Source organism: Diospyros lotus, chromosome 2 (genome assembly GCF_014633365.1).
Source record: "Diospyros lotus cultivar Yz01 chromosome 2, ASM1463336v1, whole genome shotgun sequence".
NCBI classification, from domain to species: domain Eukaryota; kingdom Viridiplantae; phylum Streptophyta; class Magnoliopsida; order Ericales; family Ebenaceae; genus Diospyros; species Diospyros lotus.
The window spans coordinates 18,243,955-18,261,500 of record NC_068339.1 but is presented as its reverse complement, the minus strand read 5'-3'; the positions used below and the strand labels follow the sequence as shown (position 1 = coordinate 18,261,500).

General features: G+C 32.3%; 1 protein-coding gene across 1 annotated transcript; it reads right to left on the bottom strand.

Annotated features, from left to right (window-relative positions):
* Window positions 1-10,641: 10,641 nt before the first annotated feature.
* LOC127795738 (phospholipase A1-IIgamma-like) lies at window positions 10,642-12,241 on the bottom strand. The gene is made up of 2 exons (XM_052327610.1): window positions 11,572-12,241; window positions 10,642-11,450 (listed from the first exon to the last, which is right to left on the bottom strand). The coding sequence occupies exons 1-2, from the start codon at window positions 12,151-12,153 to the stop codon at window positions 10,863-10,865; spliced, it is 1,170 nt and encodes a 389-aa protein (XP_052183570.1). The 5' UTR covers window positions 12,154-12,241; the 3' UTR covers window positions 10,642-10,862.
* Between the last annotated feature and the right edge of the window lie 5,305 nt (window positions 12,242-17,546).

Sequence of the window (17,546 nt, the reverse complement as noted above, 5' to 3'; positions counted from 1 at the left end):
CATCACGTTTATGCTACAGAAGCCCTTGCATTTCTTATGTGTTGCATCGCATGGTTCTAATGTTACTGTTATTCTGGACGGGAGTACCGTGCCAGGTGTCGGGAGTACCGACTTATGTGAGCTTCGGCTCGGCTTAGATATTAGCTCGGGGTTGGCCCGAGGGAAGACCAAGATCGCGGAAGTATATGATTATGCGATGTATGACATGATGAACACATGAGAATATGATGGGAATCAGGAAAAGTATGTAACAGGTATCAGGAAAAGACAAAAGTTGAATGTCAGGAAAAGCCGACCATGTCAGGAAAAGGCTGGTCTAAGAGAATGATGATATGGTAGCCTATGTTAGGCTACAACAGGTTTGTATGTGGGACCCGGGTGCCAATGTTTGACTTATGTGGGCCCCTGGTTCCTTATGTGCAGTTTATTTTATGTTATGCATGTAGAAGTAAGGTACGTATAGCTCATGACATGGCGTGATTTCATTGACATGAATTGCATGGGGTGTCATGGGAAGAGTCATATCCTAAACCCGTAACCTTTCTTTCTAGAGCTTGCTGAGTCTCGCGACTCATGTTGTTTTACATCATTCCAGGTCAGCATATCCTGAGATCGCAGGTGTGTTCATCGGGGTTTGGGTCCAGACCGTCAAGTCATGGTAGCCAGTGCAGAGCTCTCCCAAAACTAGATCCTGGGTGTCATCGTGTCTTAATAAGGTTAATGTTTATGTTTTCAGAGTTTGTCGCAAGTTATGTAAGCCCAGGTGGGCCCAAGTGATGAATGGTTTGTAAAGATTATGATGAGATGTTATAATAAAGAAAAATTATGATTTCAAAAAGGGTTATGTGTGTGTTGTAGGTGCGTCATTGTTCGATATCATTTTTATAATGACCCTCTCACAGATCCTCTATCCACGGTAGGGGCTCCGGGAGGCGGGCCGTTACATCAAGCCTGGTACATACCTTACATCAGTTAGAATTCTGATTGTGTTGTCATGCAGTTTTAAAGATATGTTGTTAATTCCTTGGACACTACATGATTGGTTATTACCCATGTAAACAATATCAGTTTCCTGTTAGTTAAAATTTTGAAACCATTCTCTATTAGGGCACATATGAAAAGAACAACTAGAATCCATTACCCATTCATTTTCAGCAGAATAATAAGAAATAGTAAGAACTTCAACTAAACAATTAGAGTTACCTGCATTTACATTTGTATTTCCCTCCTATTTTTGTTTTCTAATAAAATCATAGCAATACTTTTTAATATGACCCTCTTTTCCACAGTGATAACACTTCCATTTTTGTTTACCCTTTTTATCTTTATTTTTACCCTTGTGCCATAATCCTCCAGATTGATCTGTATTACCTATAGTGTGCCTTTTCTCATTTTTTCCTTTTATAAACAGGTTATGTCTAGATTTCTTAGATATACTGAGTTCTAATTCCCTAGCCTTTATATCAGATACACTATAAAAAAATTGATTTTTAGCGGCGATTTTTTTGGCATTTAGCGGCGATTTTTAACCGCTGATACAACCGTCCCGCAGCATTTAGCGGCGGTTTTTATCAACCGCTGGTATAACCGCTAGTAATTTAATATTAAATTTAATTATCAAAAATAATTTAACGGCTATTTTTTTAATTTTTTGCGGCAGTTTTGAAATCGTTGCTATTTACCGCATGCAAGCTAAAAGCAAGCAAGTGTCAAGCCCCGCCCCTGCACACACCCGCCCGCCTACCACGCCATGGGCGCGCCCGCTGGAATAAATTCTAGCAAATGTAATCTCCAAGTTTCGATCCCGTGACCACCCATATGCGCGTATGCGCACGAAGCCAGCTGATCTGCAAAGCCACCTTGTAATATACTCGCGCATATTAATTACAAAGTAATCGAACTACTATTTTTTAAAATTCACTTTGCACCCATAAACTCAAGTTTTCAAAATTTCATTTAGCCCCAAATTAAATAAAATAGTTTTATTTTTATTTGAATTGAATTAAATTAAATTAATTAATTGAACTCTCAAAACACCTAAAAACGAGTTAACATATTAACTTAATTAATTGAACATAAAATCTTTTAAACCAATTAATTAAATTAAATTAATTAATTTAAAATAAAGAAATTAATTGATAAATTTAAAATAAATAAATTATTTAATTTAATTGAATGAAATTAAATAAATTAATTGATATAAATAAATTAATTGATTAAAAAATTAGATTATTTAGTAAAATTTTATTTTATTTTATTTTTAAATTGTTAATTTTTTTTAAATTTATTTTTTTTTTATTTTTTTTATTACTGAATTTTGTGGTTGTTTTGACAAAATCGTCGCTAAATTTATTTATTTTTATTTTTTTATTATTGAATTTTGCGACAATTTTGACAAAATGCCGCTAAATTTAATTTTTAATTTATTTATTATTGAATTTTGCGGCGATTTCGATAAAACCTCCTTTAAATTTAATTTTTTTTATTCTTTTTATTATTGAATTTTGTGAAGGTTTTTAAAAAACGGTAGCTTAATTTAATTTTTTTTATTTTTGATTTAATTTAATTTTTTATTTTTTTATTATTGAATTTTGCGACAATTTTGACAAAACCGCCCCTAAATTTAATTTTATAATTTTAATTAATTAATTTTGCGACAATTTTTGGAAGTCACCGCAAAATATTGAATAAATCACCGTAAAAAACATATTTTGAGGTAGTTTTTCAACCACCGCAAAATACCATGATTTTGCAGCAGTTTTCAAAACTATCACAAAAAACCCATTTTTTTGTAGTGATATTACAAGGTCTAGACTAGGTAGAATACCAATGTATCGAAAAGCATGATTAACAACATCATAGTCATCAGGTAATGAATTTAAAAGAATCATGGCTTCACTAGCATCACCTAATACTTGATTAGTTCCTCTTAAAAGTAAAGCAAGCCTAGTAAATTCATCTATGTTTTCATCCATAGACTTAGAAGAGTTCATCTTAAAATTAAACAGCATGTCTTTTAAATAAACTAAATTAGGTGTAGTCATTACAGAGTATAATGAGTCTAATTTATTCCATAAATCAATAGGAGTAGACATACCATCTACCTTGCGTATGACAGTGTCACCAAGGTGAAGAAAAATGAGGTTGAATGCCTCTTCTCTTACCTCCTCTGTTCGTGCAAGCTGATCAGGTGACCATTTTCGGTCATTTGCTTCTAGTGCTATCAAAATCTTGTGATGAGAGAGTAGAACTCTCATTTTCTATTTTCAGTTTCCGAAATCTCCTTTGCCATCAAATATATTGATTTCAAATCGGGTAGACGTCATCTTTGCCTTACACGAAGGTAACCTAGGGGGCTCTAGACACTGACTGAGACTAGCACAGCAAACACCTCACCAACAAGGACTCTTAGTAAAAGCAGACCACCCACAAACTAACGACAACCCTAGATTTGAAAGAAAACTGATTGAACTTACAAAACCCTAAAAGCCAATCTTAACACGGCTCTGATACCACTGTTGAGATTAGATGAAAACACCTAAGGGGATTTACCTAATACCATTCAATCGAAGATTAAAGATAGCAACAACAGAAGATTCGAAATCAAAAAATACACAAACTGAAACGAAAAACAGAAACGAAAGACAGTATAAGGAGACGAGGATTTTACCGTGGTTCGCCTCAAAAGAGGCTACGTCCACGTTGAGCTCTGGTGAAAAGAGTTCACTGCACTAAGTAATGAATCAAAGATTACACCCTCACAAAACCCTCGCAAACTCTCTGTACAACAATGGTTCGAGAACTCAAAAATGCCCAATAATCACACAATACAGATTAAAGGAAAACCTATTGAACCATATAACTAGCAAAACTTTACAAACCATTTACAAAGAATGAAAGCAAACCAGAAACCCTAGCCCAAAGATGAAGGTTCTCCCTTCTGCCCGATCTTTCTTTCTCCATTTCTTTGTTTCTTATCGATTCTTTCGTCTGACCGATTCACATCCCGATGGGCAGGATTAAAAGCGATGATGGATGACTGGGAGCAAACCTCTTAAAGCATTCAATTTTGCGGCGGTTTTTTTAACATTTCACGACGGTTTTGAAAAATCGTCGCAAAATTCATTAAAACATTCAATTTTGCGGCGGTTTTTAAAAAACCGCAGCTAAATTTAGAAAATAATTAAATAATTAAAAAATTAAATTAAATTTAGCAGCAATTTTTGAGAAACCGTCGCTAAATTAAAAATAATTAAATAATTTAAAATTTAAAATTAAATTAATATTTGCGGCAGTTTTCGAAACCGCTACAAAATTCATTAAAAAATTTAATTTAGCGGTGGTTTTTGAGAAACCGCCGCTAAATTCAAAAATAATTAAATAATTTATAATTAAAATTAAATTAATATTTACGGCGGTTTTGAAAACCGCCGCAAAATTCATTAAAAATTTTAATTTAGTGGCGGTTTTGAAAAACCGCCGCTCAATTCAAAAATAATTAAATAATTTAAAATTAAAATTAAATTATAAATTCATTAAATAATTTAATTTAGCGGCGGTTTTTCAAAACTGCCGCTAAATTTAAAAATAATTAAATAATTTAAAATTAAAATTAAATTATAAATTCATTAAATAATTTAATTTAACGGTGATTTTTAAAAATCGCAGCAAAATTCATTAAAAATTTTAATTTAGCGGCGGTTTTTAACCGCCGCTAAATTTAAAAATAATTAAATAATTCAAAATTAAAATTAAATTGAATTAAATTAATAAAAAGAAATATAAAATCTTAAAAAGAAATTAAAATTTTAATTTAAATTAATTACAAAATCTTTATATATATAAAAGTAGGATAGTCTTGAAAAAAGAAATTTCCTCCTAAAACTTGCATTAATTAATGATTTGCAATTAATACTTATTGTATTAATAATTTACATTTTGTAATTTGCATTAATAATTTAAAATTTTCAATTGTTTTGAAGTAATAAGTAGTAATAAAATTTTCTCCCAAAACTTGCATTAATGATTTGCATTTAGTACTTATTGCATTAATAATTTATATTTTGTAATTTGCATCTTTATATATATAAAAGTAGGATAGTCTTGAAAAAATAAATTTCCTCCTAAAACTTGCATTAATTATTGATTTGCAATTAATACTTATTATATTAATAATTTATATTTTGTAATTTGCATTAATAATTTAAAATTTTCAATTACTTTGAAGTAATAAGTAGTAATAAAATTTTCTCCCAAATCTTGCATTAATGATTTGCATTTAATACTTATTGCATTAATAATTTATATTTTGTAATTTGCATCTTTATATATATAAAAGTAGGATAGTCTTGAAAAAATAAATTTCCTCTCAAAACTTGCATTAATCAATGATTTGCAATTAATACTTATTGTATTAATAATTTATATTTTGTAATTTGCATTAATAATTTAAAATTTTCAATTATTTTGAAATAATAAGTAGTAATAAAATTTTCCCCCAAAACTTGCATTAATGATTTGCTTTTACTACTTATCGCCTTAATAATTTATATTTTGTAATTTGCATTAATAATTTAAATCTTTCAATTGTTTTGAAATTATATGTACTAATTATTGTAAAATTAATAATAAATTTTAAATATACGAGTTTTTCAATGCTAATTGTTTTGTATTAAATTTGCATGAGTTTTATGAGAAATATTAATAGACAACTTAAACTATTAATTAAATCATAGAAAATTATTCATTTATTTAAAATATTATTTTTATATCTTTATTCTATGTATATTTATATAATATTAAAATATGATAGTCAAATAAAGTATTTTGCCAAGTGTCAATCAATGATGAATTTTTTTTCTCAAAAACTTGCATTAAATCAAAGGTAGTGATTAATTAATTATTAATTACTTTAATAATTATATTATAGTTTTGAAAATGTGATGTCTTAATAAATTCATAAAAAATTACTTAAGGTTGTCAAATGCTACGATTTTTCAATGCTAATTAATATTTAAGATATCACATTTTTAAGACTATGGAAGAAATCAAAATTATTTTTTTTTTAAATTTTGTTATTATTGAAAAAAATTATTCTTACTCATATTTAAGAGTTTTAATTTATATTTATAATGATCATATAATTAAAATTAAATAAAAATCTTAAATATTAAAATTCATTATTTTCATTAAAAAAATTAAATTTAGCTTAAGAAAATAATTAAAAATTAAATTAATAAAATTAAATATAAAATCTTAAAAATAAATTTAAAATATCATTTAAATTAATAGCAAAATTAATTAAAAATCTAATTTAAAGAAATCTAGTTTAATATTTTTTGATAATTTATTTAATTTAACTCAATTAATTTATTTTTAATTTATTCTGTTATTCTTTTAAAAAATAATCAATTAATAAATGTTTTTAATATATATTAAAAAATATAAAATATAATTCTGAAATTTTAATAAATATAATTCTGAAATTTATTTATAAATAAACTTATTAAATGTTAAAAATCTATTTATAAATATAATTCTAAAATTTAAATAAACTTATTTTAATAAATATAAAATTAGTTGTTAGAAACTTATTTTCAGAATTATGAAATTTTAATATAGATTTTTAATTTATTAAAAATCTATTTTTAATTTATTCTATTATTCTTTTATATATTTGTTTTTAAAATATATAAAATATAATTTTGCTAATGTATATAATATATATATGTCCACACATGTCAAGGAGTGTTTCGCAGATCAAGTGGTTCGCGCGCGCGTGTGCACAGTGAGGGTTCTGGGTTCGAAACTTGGGGAGGGGGAAGGTACGTACTGGGATTTAATTTCCAGCATCGCCACGTGGCGTGCAAGGGTTGGGCGAGTGCAGGGCTCGCGGGCATTGGTTGAGCGGCCGGGCGCGTGCTAGGCTGGCTCGCGCAGGTAATTAAAAAATTAAATTTTTTATTTTAGTGGCGGTTTTGAAACCGCCACTAAAATTAAAAAATTAATTTTTTTATTAATTTTTGCAGTGGTTTTGAAACCGCCGCTAAAATTAAAAAATTAATTTTTTTATTAATTTTAGCGGCAGTTTTGAAACCGCCGCTAAAATTAAAAAATTTAATTTTTTTATTAATTTTCTCGGCGGTTTTGAAACCGCCGCTAAAATTAAATATTTTTTTTTAATTTTTAAAAATAAAATTTTAAAAAAATTAAAAAAATAAAATTTAATTTTAGTGGCGGTTTCAAAACCGCCGCTAAATATTATAGAAATCGCCGTTAAATCACTTATTTAGTGACGGTTTTTAAAACGGCCGCAAAATTTAAAATTAGCGGCGGTTATTCCAGCGGTTGGAAAAAATCGCCGCTAAACGCTTCGCGACGGCTGACTGAAAACCGCCGCTAAATGCTGATTTTTTTGTAATGAATGTCAGATCCAGACGTGCAAGCACGATGATTATTCCAACAGAAATGGCAAACGGGCAAGGAATAAGATCAGGCAGGAAAGGTAATCGGACGCCATCAGGGAGCAGCTGATGGTTGCCACGTGCTGTCATCCAGCAACTACCAAATGATAGGTTGCGGTTGCTATACGTGACCCTCCAACCAGCTTAAACCAAAGACGCCGTTTGGTGCCTCATAGCCAACAATTTCAAAAAATTAAAAAATTCATAAAAGTAAAAATAGGTTATATAAACAGTCTTTTTACAAAATTCTCATTCTTATAATTGCTTGGTGTGGCTGCTAGGAGACTGCAATGTCATTCTTATAATGTCAAGAATTAACTACATCACATAACAACTCAAATCCCCTCTCTTAGCATGTCTTTATAAATATAATAATAAAATAAATAGAAATTGGCAAGTTGTTGAGTGGGTATTGGCTGCTATGTAATGTGGCTAACTTTTGTATGGAACTATTTATACACTCCGTCAATTTAATATAATATTTATCCTTTTTAAATAAATATAATTATTATTATTATTAGTATAAAAACGTCATAAAATTAAAAGTCACATGGAATGAGTATTATTTTTTATGTATGTATAGAGTTTTATATAAAAACTTTTATTTACGTTTTATCATTTTTTTATTTTTTATATAATTCTCGAAACAGACATCTCCCGAACGACAAAGGGAATAAAGTAGTAGGATTAGAGGTAAAAGTCGATCCTATAAGGATACACCTTCTCCAGATCCAATAATGTTGGTTCGCAGTCTTCTTTGTCTATCTCCACACATGTTATCACTTCTACTCCTTTATATCCTCAATCATCACACCTACAAGCTTTTGTTCTCATGACTCATTCCAACAACCTTTTGGCGTGATGCAATATCCTATACTGTAGTTTTATCCTTATCTCACCCACTCAAGACTGCACAACAATCTGCCCCTTTCCTAGGTCAACTTTTCATCACCTAGGAGGATCCTACCCATACTTATTTATATCGACACCCCATGCACATCCTTCGTCCTCTTCTCCTAGAAAAATGTTGAGCCGACTCCATCTGAACCAACAGATAACGGCCGAGTTGATTATCGAGTAGAGTTATCCTACAATAAGAACTATAATCAGTGAGTATCTTATATATTATTTTAAAGTGATTGTTTGCAATTGTTATATACAGAAATGCATATTTTTACTTGATAAATATCAATTTTACAGTTTTTTCCTTGAGGTTGGTCCACCAAGTGTACAATCAAAATTTTGAAAGAGATGATACACTGATACTTGACTTTATTGGGATGACGTGCCCGAAATAACACAACGGATGTGGCTTCATTAGCGTCATAAAATTAAAAGTCACGTGTAATGAGTATTATTTTTTATGTATATCTTTTGTCATTAAATATATTCAAAGGTAAGCATTTTAATATTTCTATAAAATGTTATGCATTTAAACTAATATATAATTATGAATATATAAAAAGTAAATATATTTGATGATTTTGGAAGCAGTCACCAATTCAATTTGTAGCACTTTTGCGAGACTTAGAACCTGTCCTAGACAAATTTAAGTTCATGTTTTTTTGCACACATGAAACAATAATGATTGTTCCAATTAAGAAGATGTCGCTTCGATGTTTAAGTCAATAAGGATACTAGAGATAACTTAGAAAAGTTTTAGAATAGTATATAATGTTGTATATTTGACTCATCTCTCAAAGTCTTTATATCTTTTGGGTTGAATGTCATGTTAAATATCTCAAAAGGAGAATTAGTCGGCTTCACCCATATCACAAAGGATTAGTTGATTCTTCTTGATTTTGCTGATAATGATTTAGATTGAGATCAATGGATAAAGGTAGAATATCATGTCCCAAGTTCATGGAAGTTAGGACACGGTACACCAAAAAAAACTTAGAATGTCTATCCTACAATTCTGCTAAAAAAACTTCAAATGTCTATCCTACAATTTCTATCCTACAATTCTCCTAGCTAGACGTGGATTTATCTAGTTCTGAAAGTGTAGGGATTTGCCTCATGGCGAGGATTTATCCTATGATAATTGCCTATAAATGGGGCTTATTCAATAGGTGTTTTAAGACTTTTTATTTGAATTGTTCTTTTGTTAAGATTATTCCTATCTCAACTTGGAGATTACTTTTTGAGGCCATCTTCTATTTATCTGAAGTTTTTTTTCAAGATGCTTATCTTCGAATGTCTCAATAAATGTTATTTTTCTAGCATTTGGACTAATTCATTTAACTCATTTATCTATGAGAACTATAAAAGTATAATTCGATTGAGATCTAAATTCTTGAGTTCTTTGAGTCATTCGAGATCAACTTACATATTGTTTGCTACCATAACTTTCAACGTATGTAGCCCAAATGATGTGGGCACTTGTCTTCGATGGATTTTCTTATTTTCTTAGACATTATCAGTGTAAGTATATTAATTTCAAGTGTAGTTGGAGAATAAAAAGAAAAAAAATGATTTAGATGAGGCAAAAATATTAACAACCTATATTTTGAGCAATGGAACTTATTGTCTTTAACAAAATTGACGAAAAGGAATTGGAGAACTTATGGGCAATATGGAGAGAAAGGAACAAAATTATTTTTGATAATGTGAATCTTAATGAGCTTGATCTATTTAGTAATGTAATTTCAAGGTCAAGGCGGCCACTTGGATTAAAGATTTAGACCCTCCCTTCCATTATGCCTTCAATCAAGTGGCATTTTCATCTATTACTCTTAATAACTGCTCTGTCACTTAAGTTAAAACCCCTCTACTGTTTAATTGGATTTGTTTCACCTCCTACAATGATGGTGATCAGGCTGCTTCAAAGCATGATTGCTGGGATTTTAATGCCTCCAACTAATTTTTTACAGAGGCCAAAAAGTAAAGTGTCTCTAATTAATGGATATATTGTAGAGGCGCGTAACAAAGGTACATTGGAGGAAAACAATTTTAATGCCTCTAAAGACTTTGTTATGGAGGTTCCTGCTGTAGATGACGACATGTTTGACACGGGCGTCGAGGTTAAGGCGACAACGACGGCTTATCCGGCATATGGCTCCTGTTTGGCTACGGGGAGGGGACGGTCTCGGGAAGCACTCCCAACAAATATATTGTTATTGTTACTATAATGAACCTTCATTTTCTATAAAAGAATAAATAAATGGCTTCTCCCATCGAGAATAACAATTATATCGGAGTACTTAATGATTCCAAGAGCCACGTTGAATGGGACACTTTACAATAATAATCAATTGAATTAACGAAAAATACAGATTTCACAAATTCACTGCTAACTTATTGGATGAATCAAACAAATCTTCAGGGGAACACGAATTTAATTAAAGTACAGCAAATCATTGATAGAGTTTTAAACTTTTTTTAACCATACGAAAACATTCAGAAGTCCTCCTCCGGCTCATGGTCCAACAACTTCCAAGTGCCATCCCTCTGCTGAACCATACCGTTGTTCATCACACACCACCATGAACCAGGCACAAGATACTCTTCTTTCAAAGCATCCATTGATTTGTTAACCAATGCAATATCGCGATCAATCTCCAACTTGAACCCTCCTTTTGATCCTTGTGTCCCTGCGACGCCATGCAAGTAAGCCTCCAAGTTATGCCAAGTCTGTAGATTTCCAGGACTCTTCAAGTATTGGGACCTGCAAGTATCAATCATCAGTTCTTCCCCCACCTCTGAGTAAGCTATCAATGGATACTTGGGAACGATATCTAGGGCATTATGGATACGAAGAATTCGAAGATCCTTCAACCCAGAGACCAACTCTTTGAAGCCTGAATCACCAACTCGAGGACTTGCAAACACGAAGGCTGTCACTGGACAGCCCTTGTTCAATCCGTTGGCAGCTATGTCGACAGCGTTCAGAGTTGCGACTGCTGCTCCCAAGCTGTGGCCGACTACGGTTATGCTTATCTCTTCGTCCTTGTATTCTTCCACTAGTCTTCTAACTTCACTAAGAACCTGAAATATTTGATAAGACACCAAAACTATGATTAGCCCAACAGTGACAACCAAACAAATATTGGATTTGGGGAAAGAAGATGAAAGTTCATATCTAGCCAAGTGGTTTAAAAATACTCACTTGATCTCTGGCACTAGTCTTAATGATTGAATCTGGATCGCTTGAAGTGTAGATAGAGTGCCATCCTCGATGCACCTTAGGATCGTGCTCCTCTCCAAGTATGTCCTCACCCGACACTTGAATAAATTCAATATCATTAACCCATTCCAGAGCCTGGATGGTTCCTCTCCAAGCAATCACAATATCCCTCCTCCCCAAAGCAGCCTTCCCTTCGTCTGTAGCCACCGCCACATACCCCATCCAATTTGACTCCTTACTCTCCCCTTCTCGCGACAAAAATTTGAATGCTCCCGCAACGGCAGTTGACGCCGTCGTATAGAAATATTTGGTAGCAGTGTACCTGAACGGATTGCCGTGCTCTAGGCCAACCCTAGCAAAGAGGTTCTTCTTCGCAAACCGGTTGCGCCCTGCAAATCTCGACTCTTTCATGGAGATGAAATTGTCGTAAGTTGCTTGCGCCATCTGCCCGTAGTGAATTATGTATTGCCGGAGTTCGATGTCCATCTCGTCCAATAGGCCGCTCCAGTTGTCTTCCCCGTTGAGAAGCCTCCATCTTTTGGCAACGCTGCTATAGTCCGCCATCGCTTCTGTCTAGTTTGCTTCCAGAGAAAATGGATATATATGGATTGGTGTTTGTTTGAAATCTGAATGCATTTGCCTTCATGGGGGTTGCATGGTTTTTATACTGAGCGGGTGGTGAGGATAGCGTTGAGCTGATATAATATTCGTTCAAAGTAATTAATAATCTTTGGCCGCCATGACTGCCGTATCATGTTATCAATTCAAGCTCCCAAGTATGATATACAATACAATATACTTCACTTGTTTGGCAACTTGCAAGCTGTTTAATTTCTTCTCAGCCAAACGTTTAATTTGCTGACCAGATCGAACCCCTTCAACCCACGGAGAATTTGTCTTGTGTTTTACATGGATAAATCTTGTACGTAACACCTTCTGCGTTGCCTGATTCAAGCAAGCGACGAAAGTTATTTTTACCCACCCTCTCTGAAATACATAACAAGGTATATACACAAAATTTCTAGGTAAACTCACTAAGTACTCTAATAGTTAATTCACAAATAGCACATATTAGGTAAGCAGATACCTATTTCTGATTGTGAATCGCTTACAAAAAGATTTAGGACACAGTTTTTCTTTCATTCGTACAATCCAGAGAACAATTAGTTTTTGTCAATAGTACTTATGAAAATTCCACACTTGCATTCAAATGGAAGATTAGATTTGTAGTCTTGACATGGTCTTCAACTCAGGAGTGGGTTGAAGACCATATTCAACTCTTGAGCTATTTGTAGATTTGTACACTTGGGATCATTTGTACATATATTTAGCTCGACACGTTTTGATAGGGTCAGAAGAAACACGTTTTAATGATTGTAAGTTGTTGAACAGGTAAAACATGTGCTAGGAAACTCTCCATTTCATGCATATCAAAAGTGGGAAAACGTCATTACCCATTTTTTTATTTTTTTATTTTTAACGTTTGGTGATATTGAACTCATGGCGGCCGACCGTGATTGGAACACGTCATCCTTAGTTTAATCGAAGACGGAAACTGTTCATTTCCACGTTTGAATGATTCTGATATAATATTTGAAAAAGGCAAAAAAAAAAACAGAAAAATTAGAGCCACGTAATCTCCATTATCCATACCGTACTCAGTATTAGACCCTAATCAACCAAGTATAAGTTCCCCGCACTTTGAAATTTCTTCGCAATGTGAATAAACGAAATCTCATTGAATACACATCAGATTGAAAGGTATGATCCAAGTGGCCATCTGAATAGACATTTTCAAGGTTTAATCATGGGGTATTTAAAACTGAACCACCCATTAAGTGATCAAAAAAAAAAATGTCTTTTAAAAATGATTCAAGTGGTATTCTTTTTTATTTAGATAGATCACCTCTTCAAGGATGATTCAATTGTAATTTATCCTAACTAAATTAATGTTGGTGGCATTGTAACATGCCTGAATTATACCATATAATTAATATGATAAAATCAACTTGCAAAATATGAAATACACAAAGGTGAGGAAGAATATTTTACTCATATATTTTATTTGTAAAAGAATTAAATATATATAAGTAGGGGTGACAATTCGTGTTGGCGGATCGTAATCGTGTCGTGTTGAGACACACGTATAACACGTGTCAGGCTAAGCCGAACACGACCCGTTTAATAATCGTGTCAAATTCCTTAAACCCGAACACGACACATTTATTAAACGTGTAACACGACCCGACCCGTTTAACTAAACGTGTCGTGTCACATGTTAACCTATTTAACCCGTTTGATTTAAACGGATCGTACTGTGTCATCTGTTAAACGTGTTATTTAGTTTTAAACGTGTTATTTCGTATATAATCGTGTTAATGTGTTCAAATCAACCCACTAACCCTTTTGATTAAACATGTCATTTCGTATATAATCGTATTAACGTATTCGGGTCAACCCATTAACACGTTTAATTAAACGTATCATTTCGTGTCTAAACGGGTTAGACGGGTTGACCCGCCTAAGACATGAAAATAATCGTGTCATAAACAGATTCCGAACCCAATTAATCCCAACTCTAACTCACTTAACTCCATATCATATCGTGTCGTGTAATCGGCTCGTGTCCAAATTGTCTGGACTATACGCAAGTGAGAATGACTTTTGTTTTCCTAAGACTAATTGAAAGATACGTCCGTGAATGAAAATAAATAAATAAATAAAACAGGAGGCGTATCCAAAATCAATTAAGGCTGGCCGAATGAAGGTTAATGGGCTCCCTCAGATCATCAAAAGCCCAATCTGCTTAACCAAACTACAACCAGGCTCTTATTGACCCAAAGTAGAGGGCCCAAAAGCTTGTCTTGCAAAACGGTTTCTGGGTTTCGTTTCCCAAGTGAAGTGAGTGAGGAATGCTAATCACTTTCTTAAACATTTTATTTTTTATTATTTTTCTTCTTATGGGGTCACTTTACCATAGCTAGACTTATTTTTAATAAAAAAAAATCAAATCACAGATGTTAAAACATAAAAAAATAAAAAAGTAAAAACATTCATTTAAGTTAATTTCCTCTCATCGACCCTATTAAGGTCCCCCTTTCAACCATCATTAAGGGCTTTTGTTGATTTACATCTCTCTCTCACACACACAAATATAAAAAAAAGTCATTTTATCTTCTTAACATACGGATCAATTAATTGGATCACAATTAATTAGAATTTGTATTAATAAGTTATGAGTTCGATTGTTTATCATATATATAATGAGATAAAGTCTCAATTTGTGATTTAATTTTTATATTAAAATTGAAGGTACGAGTCATAAAAGATCGTACAAAAATGATAATCTTAAAAAAGTCGGTATATTAAGACATAAATGAGTGATTTGACATAAAAAGGAAGGGAGGGGGGTGTTTCCGTATAGGTTACGCAATAAGTGTACAGTTGTATGCATAAATGAGTTGATTGGTGCATTGCTAGAGACTTGGAATGGGGCGGTGAGTGAAGCTTAAATGGTGCTCATTAATGAAAATTTCAACTTACAATGAAGCCTCTCTCTCCAATCCAAACAAACATGTGAAGGGTAGGCTCTCTCCCACCCACCCCAGTCTTTATGATAGCTGTAACAGTAGCAAGTAGCAACTCATATAAATCATGGACATAAAGCAGCCGGCCAATTATTCTCTTTGCACAAGATTCATGGGGAAAGAGTACCCTGTTGCAGGGCAGGGCTGGGCTGTCACCCGAACCACTCCCATCCCTACCCCCAAATAATTTTTCCCTTTTCAAATGAAAATTAATAGTGATATCTTTTTAGTACAAAGCAGTGCCGGGGCCCCGGAAAAGAGTGGCCACATTCATGATAGTACTATTTCTAGTAACAATTGCAAATTATATGGAGGCCTAATGTGACCATATGCTTATTCTTTCTTTCTTAAAAAAAAAAAAAAGTGATCATATACTTGCCCAAGTTTAAAAAGAAAACTGCCTCAAATGTACAAATTATCACCTCTCTCACACCACCCATCTTGTAATAACATTATATGAACATATCATGTTATATCTTTCTGTTCTAGCTGCAAGTCATTTTAATTGTTAACACATTTTTTAACGTGCTAATTGGTTTACCATTAAACCAAATCAATTTAGTATCTATTATCATTTATAATAAAATTTAGTATCTACTGTCATGAAAGTTGGATCGACAAAATACTTCATTCTCATCCTCGCCGAGCAAGCTTCCAATCGCTTGAACGAATAGTACCAACTCAATATATAATAGCCCCCAATGACATTCGTTTTCGTCATTTTAATGAGTCTTGGAACCAAGTTCTTTTCCTTTTCTAATTCTCTCTGTGGGTTCAATTGCCTACTCAAGTTTTCCAGAATTACACATGTAGTAGTATGCTTTGATGCATAGAAATGACTTGAAAACGTTGTTCCGACGTTTCCGAGACATTTTCTATTTTGGAAACATAAAAGACAGCTCAAAATGTTTTTTGGGCCATTTTTATAATTTGTGAAACATTTTATGGGCATTTTGCAAATTATAAAAAAAATTGAAAACTCATTTCCAGCTATTGATTTTGGTTCCATCTCTAACCACCAACTATATATATTAATTTCTCTTCTTCAATCTTTTTCAGGCCGCTTGTCATTTAACCCTAAATCTAATTTCCATTTTTGAATCCCAAAGATCGTCATCGTCGTCCCCTCACCGGTTGCTTCTTGTTTGCTTAGTGCATGTGTCGCTGTCGAACGAGCCTCGGTCTCGCAATTGTTGTTCCTTCTTGTGATCGTTTCCTCTCTCAGTTGATCATTCCTTCTCACACTTATTGTCAATTGCTTCTTGCTACTCGGTCGTTTTCTCTCTCAATTAGTCGTTGTCATTCCTCTCTTGGTCGTTCCCTTTCACCATCATTTTCTCTTGTACTCATCCCCGATCGCTTCTTATTTGCATTATGTTTGAACTATTTTTTATATTAAAAATTATATTTATTAAAAAAAATTATTTTTTTTTAATTTACACTTTACACCACATTTCTGCTTCCTACTTTTTAAAAAAAATGACATTTCCTCATCTCTATTTTATATCAAAAACATTTTCCATTTTCGTTTTCGTGCAACCTAAATAATATAATGTTTGGTTCAAAATTTTAATTTAGCTCTACTAACAATAGATTTTAGATTTGCCACTGATCATTTCAATCATTTTAATTTTATTCTTTGTTTTGTTGTAGGGAGTCAGCTTCATTGCAGTTTTTATGACCATAACACCTTCTAAGGTGTTGAGAGGACTAAAAAAAGATGATTTAGGAGATTTTGATGGGAGTCACAAATAAGTAAATAAATAAATGATCATATTATCACTAATAAATAAACTAGCTACTTTTTGGTAATATTAAATCCTTAATTAGGAAAGAAATGGAATGAAAATATGGAAGTGACTAATTTGTATTCCTTTTGGAAGGGAAAGCAAGCTACTAAATGCATTTTTAACTTTTTGTTGTTAAATTAATAAAATATAGAAAGTTCAAACTAAAATTACAGATTAATTGGGTCTAAAATAATTATGAAAATGAGTCTGTCTTATTTAAAGTTAAAATAATTATGAAAAAAAATCATATTTTAAGTCATAGATAATAAAATCTATTTAAACATTTATTAAAATAAGTCTTAATTTACACACTAGTAATGCCGCTGGCTCAATCTACTATGTAGAGACCATCTAAGAGATTAATTAGAACCCTGGCTAGGCTAGATAACTTCATTATAATTAGCCCTTTCATCCTTTAAATGCAGATAAACACATAGCAGATACCATGTAGGACCTAAGGAGAATTATACGAGGTCCACACGACTCAAACATGAGACTATGGTGTCATCGTTGACATTTTTTATGCCTTTGACTATGTTTGATTGGGCAAAGATGGTAGCCAGCCAAGATGACATGGGAA

What these genes read in the sequence shown, in the direction of transcription:
- LOC127795738 (XM_052327610.1), bottom strand. Translation starts at nt 12,153, where the DNA reads ATGGCGGACTATAGCAGCGTTGCCAAAAGATGGAGGCTTCTCAACGGG. An exon ending in AGACTAGTGCCAGAGATCAA is followed by an intron (nt 11,451 to 11,571) that starts GTGAGTATTTTT and finishes CAAATATTTCAG; the next exon opens with GTTCTTAGTGAAGTTAGAAG.